The following is a 7,500-nucleotide window of genomic DNA, read 5'->3' as shown; positions in this document are numbered from 1 at the left end:
GATGGACTGTGGAGATGGACTGTGGAGATGGACTGTGGAGAAGGGACTGTGGAGATGGACTGTGGAGAAAGGACTGTGGAGATGGACTGTGGATAAGGGACTGTGGAGAAGGGACTGTGGAGATGGACTGTGGATAAGGGACTGTGGAGATGGACTGTGGAGATGGACTGTGGATAAGGGACTGTGGAGAAGGAACTGTGGAGATGGACTGTGGATAAGGGACTGTGGAAAGGGACTGTGGAGAAGGGACTGTGGAGATGGGACTGTGGAGAAAGGACTGTGGAGATGGACTGTGGAGATGGACTGTGGAGAAGGGACTGTGGAGATGGACTGTGGAAAGGGACTGTGGAGATGGACTGTGGAGATGGACTGTGGAAAGGGACTGTGGAGATGGACTGTGGAGATGGACTGTGGAGATGGACTGTGGAGATGGACTGTGGAGGTAAGCTGATTCCTTCAGTTACATGAACACAAGTCCTGAAAGGGGCTAGAGTGAGGCCTGACTAAATGGCCAGTCACACAGGTACGGGCATTGAATACAATTATCTCATTCCAGCTTGTTAAATCTGAATATTTTCTGCTTTCTTTATTCTTCTATGACAGTAAACTGATTATCTTTGGGTTGTGGACTGTTGGTCAGGACAAAAGAAGATATTTGAGGACGTCATCTTGAGCTTTGGGAAAAAGTGATTGCCATTTTTAAAATGTTGTGACATTTTATAGACGAAATGACTAATTGATTAGTCGAGAATATAATCGACAATTAACTCATTGAGTGCCAATGACGTCGATCGGCGTCAAATCAAATAGTAACGTAGAGTGCCAATGACGTCGAACGACGTCAAATGCGTTTTTTGACGGTGGGACGTGGATCAAAGCCTCATGCATCTCCTGTAAAAATATTGGAGCTATTGAAGGTGTATAACCTATTTTACGGACCCATTGGGTGGCGACAGTGCTCTCCAGATTAGAGAAAGTTGAGGAAAAACAGCAAAAAAAGCCGTGATGAAAGAGAAACCGATGCATGAGCCAGAGCGGCACAGATTGCTCTGGCTGGAGCTAACGTTAGCTGCGAACAGCAGTCAATCTGCTCCCACAACTGAGCCCCTCTGTCTCTGCTGCGATAGTTTCTCCACACGATTAGCCGCCAGAAAAGAAAACCAAAGCCAAACCATTCTCATGAGAATGGTTTGGCTTTTCAGTGTCGCGCTGGGAGCCGGCGCACAAGGCGGAGCGCTCCGAAAATAGACTGGGTGCAGCGCACTTTGAAACACGCAGCAGAAAGCCTAGAATCGGACGCAGCTTCATCCCAGCTCACAACCGAAACCCCAGAAACGCAGACGAACTCAGCGAGCCCGATCCAGACTCCCCCGACGAGCGGCCGCCATCCGAACGTGGATCCGCAGGCAGCAGAGACTCGCCTGACACACGCAGCAGAGCGAGCAGAGCCACCAGAGACACTCCCACGGAGGAGGAGTTTGGAGTTGAGGGGGGTGGGGGTGCTGTTTTATTGAAGGAAATTACTGTTCAGATGTTTCAGGTCAGAAAATATTAGCTTCAGAGTCAGTGATTTGCTTGAAATGCTTCATTTCACAAAAGGCTCAATATCCCAGCTTCTAGATGGAAAGTTTGGAAACATCTGTTTTTGGTGAAATCAACCTATCTTCTCCGGCTGATAACTAAAGAACGGAAAATGATATCAATCAATAAACTCTTTTTTTGCTGATGATAGAAGAGAGTCTCATCGTTCTTTGGGCGTGTTCGGTGTTTACATAGTAATATCACACAATATTCTGTGGGCCTCGAGAAATCACTGAAAACGCTCTGAAACTCTGGCACTGGGAGCATCCGTTTTCCAAAAGTGGCTGGCACTCAATGAGTTAAAGTCATCGTTAAGCTTCTGGCATACTCTTCGCGCACGCGCTGGAGGCGGGGCTCCGAGGAGGGCGCGCGCACTCTGCGCGGGCCAAAACAGAACATACTCAGTGCGCAGCTCCAGGCTCCAGGCAGTCTGAATGAAATTTAATGTAACGTTCCCAATTCTATGTATTAAATTATAAAAAACGACCCTCAACATTTGGGAAGGCTAAGCCACACAACTAGTTCATTATAATCGAACGCCATGCTTCAAAGGCAACTTTACGACGGTGAGGACTCAATCACAGCAGATATCCGCTGATAGCCTACCACGGAGATCTCACAGGCACAGGCAGCAAAACCCGACGCGCTGATAGAAAAATCTCCATGGACGCGCCGCGCTGCGCTCAGGCCTCGCCCCCCGACACGCCCCGTGCGATGACGTCATAATCGCCGTGCGCCCTATGCGCTTGGCTGGGCGCGAAGAGTATGCCACAAGCTTATGTTGCAGCCGGCTGCGGAATACCTTCTTTCCACAGGCCATAAAGCTTAATTTATACTTATTAGAAAGTGTCGCTCAGCACATGGTCGCAGACGAAAAATAAAGTGTCGCTCATGTTGCTGCATTTATGCTTCTCTCCTCAGCTCAACGGTCATGTGACGCTATAGACCAGGGGTGCCCAAATTCTTTCCCATGAAGGGCCAAAACTCAATCTGGGTGGAGGGCCGAGGGCCAAAAATAAACGCTGTGGAATTACATTCAAATGTATTGTGTTTTATAGAAAATTAACATTCTAAATCTAAAATAACATTTCAATATAATAATCTACTTTTTATCTGTTTGGTAATTGTAATAATTTGCAATTGGTTATATATATAAAAAAAAAACATCTGCATTTGTCGGGAGCTTAAACATTTAATCAGTAAACACGCAGTTAAAAACAGTTGTATTTTCCACCTTTGTAATCAAGAGAGAAATTTGACTTAATTCACAACTTGAAAAATCCTCAAGGTACTTTGAAAATCAGCTTTATTGTCCAACAATTTGCCATGACAATTTGCAGGGATGCAATCTCAGGAGTGAACACAGTATCCGCAGCCACATTCAGACACTGTTTCACAAAGTCATCACATGAAAAAGCTTGTCCACCCTTTGCAATCAGTGCAGATATCTGATAACTTGCATATAACGACACACAACCACACAACTCACCTCCTCTCTCTCTGGGAAGTTGGTCACGGTGTTCTTTGGGATTTTCACGAAGTCATTCAAGGACAAAATAGCGGGGACACGTCATTTCAGCGACAACTAAAACAAGGAAGTCAAGCGCATGCCCATCTATATAGTCAATCACACTTGCGCGACATTATGTGACGTAGTCAGCGACACTCGAAATTTTGAAAAGTTGCAGTCTGAACAGTGAAGCTACAGTCTGAACAGTGAAGCTGCAGTCTGAACAGTGAAGCTGCAGTCTGAACAGTGAAAGTTGCAGTCTGAACAGTGAAGTTGCAGTCTGAACAGTGAAGCTGCAGTCTGAACAGTGAAGCTGCAGTCTGAACAGTGAAAGCTGCAGTCTGAACAGTGAAGCTACAGTCTGAACAGTGAAGCTGCAGTCTGAACAGTGAAGCTACAGTCTGAACAGTGAAGCTGCAGTCTGAACAGTGAAGCTACAGTCTGAACAGTGAAGCTGCAGTCTGAACAGTGAAGTTGCAGTCTGAACAGTGAAGCTGCAGTCTGAACAGTGAAGTTGCAGTCTGAACAGTGAAGTTGCAGTCTGAACAGTGAAGCTGCAGTCTGAACAGTGAAGTTGCAGTCTGAACAGTGAAGTTGCAGTCTGAACAGTGAAGCTGCAGTCTGAACAGTGAAGCTGCAGTCTGAACAGTGAAAGTTGCAGTCTGAACAGTGAAGCTGCAGTCTGAACAGTGAAGCTGCAGTCTGAACAGTGAAGCTGCAGTCTGAACAGTGAAAGTTGCAGTCTGAACAGTGAAGTTGCAGTCTGAACAGTGAAGTTGCAGTCTGAACAGTGAAGCTGCAGTCTGAACAGTGAAGCTGCAGTCTGAACAGTGAAGCTGCAGTCTGAACAGTGAAAGTTGCAGTCTGAACAGTGAAGTTGCAGTCTGAACAGTGAAGCTGCAGTCTGAACAGTGAAGCTGCAGTCTGAACAGTGAAGCTGCAGTCTGAACAGTGAAGCTGCAGTCTGAACAGTGAAAGCTGCAGTCTGAACAGTGAAGCTGCAGTCTGAACAGTGAAGTTGCAGTCTGAACAGTGAAAGTTGCAGTCTGAACAGTGAAAGTTGCAGTCTGAACAGTGAAGTTGCAGTCTGAACAGTGAAAGTTGCAGTCTGAACAGTGAAAGTTGCAGTCTGAACAGTGAAGTTGCAGTCTGAACAGTGAAGTTGCAGTCTGAACAGTGAAAGCTGCAGTCTGAACAGTGAAGTTGCAGTCTGAACAGTGAAAGCTGCAGTCTGAACAGTGAAGTTGCAGTCTGAACAGTGAAAGTTGCAGTCTGAACAGTGAAGTTGCAGTCTGAACAGTGAAGTTGCAGTCTGAACAGTGAAAGTTGCAGTCTGAACAGTGAAGCTGCAGTCTGAACAGTGAAGTTGCAGTCTGAACAGTGAAGCTGCAGTCTGAACAGTGAAGCTGCAGTCTGAACAGTGAAGCTGCAGTCTGAACAGTGAAGTTGCAGTCTGAACAGTGAAGCTACAGTCTGAACAGTGAAGCTGCAGACGGTCTTTCTTCAGTCTAGTTGAGTGAAGCGTTTAGAGATGGACAGATGAAGCCAGAGCCGTGTATATAGAAGAGTCGCTCGCAACATCTCCATTCACTCCAATGGACCAGTTTACTCTCAAGAGTTCCAGGAAGTAAGGTTCTGGATTAAGCAGCACTGTTGAGTTGCAGTTTGTGTTGAACTTGAAATAACAATGGGGGGGGATGATCGATGGCCACTCAAGATTCTCTGGATCACGTGTTGACTTGGCTCGAGCCTTAAAACTCTTTATATTTGGATTTATGGAAATGTCTGTGGAGAAAATGAACGCGGAACTTACTTCCGGGGCAAATTACGTCACGAAAAGTCACGTGCCTGTTGAGCTCTATAGTCACACACAACTCTGCTGCTGCCCCCCCCCCCCCCACACACACACACACACACATCTCTGCTGCTGCCCCCCCCCCCACACACACACACACACAACTCTGCTGCTGCCCCCCCACACACACACAACTCTGCTGCTGCCCCCCCACACACACACATCTCTGCTGCTGCCCCCCCCCCCCACACACACACACATACACATCTCTGCTGCTGCCCCCCCCACACACACATACACATCTCTGCTGCTGCCCCCCCCCCCCCCACACACACACATCTCTGCTGCTGCCCCCCCCCCCACACACACACACACAGACATCACTGCTGCTGCCAGCCCCCCCCCACACACACACACACACACACACACCCATCACTGCTGCTGCCCCCCAGCCCCACACACACACACACACACACACACACACATCACTGCTGCTGCCCCCCAGCCCCCCCCCCCACCCCCTACACACACATCACAGCTGCTGCCAGCCCCCACACACGTGTGCGTGTGTGTTTGTGTGTGTGTGTGTGTGTGTGTGTGTGTGTGTTTGCTCATCTCTCGCCCTCTGTCTTTTCAGTCACAACTGGCTGGGCTGCCAACACCATCATCAATCAGCATAACATGAAGAAAGCCATCGATGTCTGCTTTTTAACCTGTAAATTGGTAATTAATTCAGCCTACGGACTGCTATATGCCAATAAAGTACTACTACTACTACTATATGACAACTTCAAATGTTTGTTAAAAAAGCCAAGAATTTATGTTTTTCATGTCATTTTTTTTCCTAATTTGAAAAGTCAAGTTATTTATTTGTATGGTCCAAATCCTCTTATTTCACTCATGGCCTTTGTGCCCTAAACAAAATGTGTGACACCAAATGTCACTGCCAAATGCCTTGCCCCTAAAATGATGAAATTCCAAGCCTGCAGACTCAACTCGTCTGCCTGAGGACTCGGACTCGGGTAATGGGGACTGGACTCTGACTCTTCTTTGGTGACTCGGACTTGAACACTGGGGACTCAGACTCGAGATACAGTGACTCGACTACAACGCTGCTTGGGTGGTGTAACTACACTACATTCAAATCTCAGTAGCTTTTTCACTAGTGAAGGTCATTTGGGTAATGTCGTATTCTCGTCATGATGGGTTTTTGTGACCAAGATGTCTGTGATGAAATACTATGAATTTCCCGATAGCCTTTTCCTGATTGCACCTCAACAAGTGCTCCCTATCCTCTCCTTAAAACACATCCTCGGGCTGCCTCAGTGAGGACTGGGCTGTCCTAGTCCATAAATCAAACACACCTACACTTTACTCAGTGTCAGGTCAGCTGGACCTCTGTGTAACAAATGTGAGATTCACACTCAGATTGTGATCATTTCTCGTGATGTCGTTTGGATGTAGTTGAACTGGTTTTTGAAAGTCGTTTTAGTTTGACAATTAAACTACATGTTTGAAGATAGTATTAGGATACTTTTCATTGTGATGATGTAGGTAGTAGTTTGGTAAACTACAGTTTTAAAGTAGTTTCCACAACACTGTTGATTGCCTGTAACTGTAATGTTTCATTTTGTTGCGGTTATTCTCTCTCTCCCCCCTGTATCTCTCTCTCTCAATTCAGAGTTATGGTGGTCATGTCCATTTAGAGTGCAGTATTAGCAAAACCTATTTAGATTAAAATAATAGTCACAGACAATGGTTATAAAAGTTATGTTATAAAACACAGATCAAAATATCTCTCTCTATCAGGCTCTTTCTTGTATTTGTGACACATTTCAGAATAAAAGACCTCTCTTCACTCAAACCATAAATATAATAAAGACCTGACCTACCTGCAGTCAGGCTGAGGGGCAGCAGGACTCTGAAGACCAAACCCACGACCAGTTCTGATGCCATGCTGGTTCCCACCTGGTCTCTACTGCTCCAGATCCAGTGTGACTCTGTTTCAGATCCAGTTCTGATCCGTTTAAATCCAGTTCTGATCCGTTTAAATCCAGTTGTGTTTTGGTTCAGACCCGCAGAAGCCGTGAGATGCCTTCAGAAGAGTTCGGAGATATCGAGCTTCAAAGTTTTCAACATCATCCATTGAGTTAAATGGAGATGGCTCCTTTTCTTTCAGGAGGTACAGACTCCAAAAGCCCCATTTGATAGAAAGACCACACCACACATGATGTCAACAGGCTCTCAGGGGAGAGGTTCTCCTGGCTCTCCTCATAACACCAAGGTCACCGAGTCTGTCTGCCCGCCAGAGGTGCAGCAGCTCCGTCTGATGCTAGCTGGTGACACACCCTGCTGCCATCCTCAGACCTACAGATAGCAGGCAGACAGGAGAGGGAGAGGTCTTCTGACCTCACAGTTAGACTACAATAAAGCCAAGTGCTGCTGTTAAATTATGTCCAATATCACCACTGACAATGGCCAAGATACCAGGTCTGCTTTGAAAATGTATGTTCAAATATTGATGATGATAATAACCTAATAATAATAATAACAATAATAATAATAATAATAATATCGGAAAAACAAAAAAGTAACCTGAACCAATGTCTAGTGT

General features: G+C 46.2%; 1 protein-coding gene across 1 annotated transcript in view; it reads right to left on the bottom strand.

Annotated features, from left to right (window-relative positions):
• LOC310798586 (piezo-type mechanosensitive ion channel component 2-like) overlaps positions 1–6,842 on the bottom strand; it is a gene marked incomplete at its 5' end in the record, with an annotated part of 118,304 nt that extends 111,462 nt beyond the window's left edge. The window contains 1 exon segment of the mRNA XM_083661126.1: positions 6,779–6,842. Coding sequence (XP_083517252.1) covers positions 6,779–6,842 — 64 coding nt within the window.
• Positions 6,843–7,500: the final 658 nt, after the last annotated feature.

The sequence above is a fragment of the Poromitra crassiceps genome (genome assembly GCF_964638095.1).
Source record: "Poromitra crassiceps genome assembly, chromosome: 2".
NCBI lineage: Eukaryota > Metazoa > Chordata > Actinopteri > Beryciformes > Melamphaidae > Poromitra > Poromitra crassiceps.
Note: the sequence above shows the minus strand (reverse complement) of the source record. Positions and strands in the feature narration are given on the sequence as shown.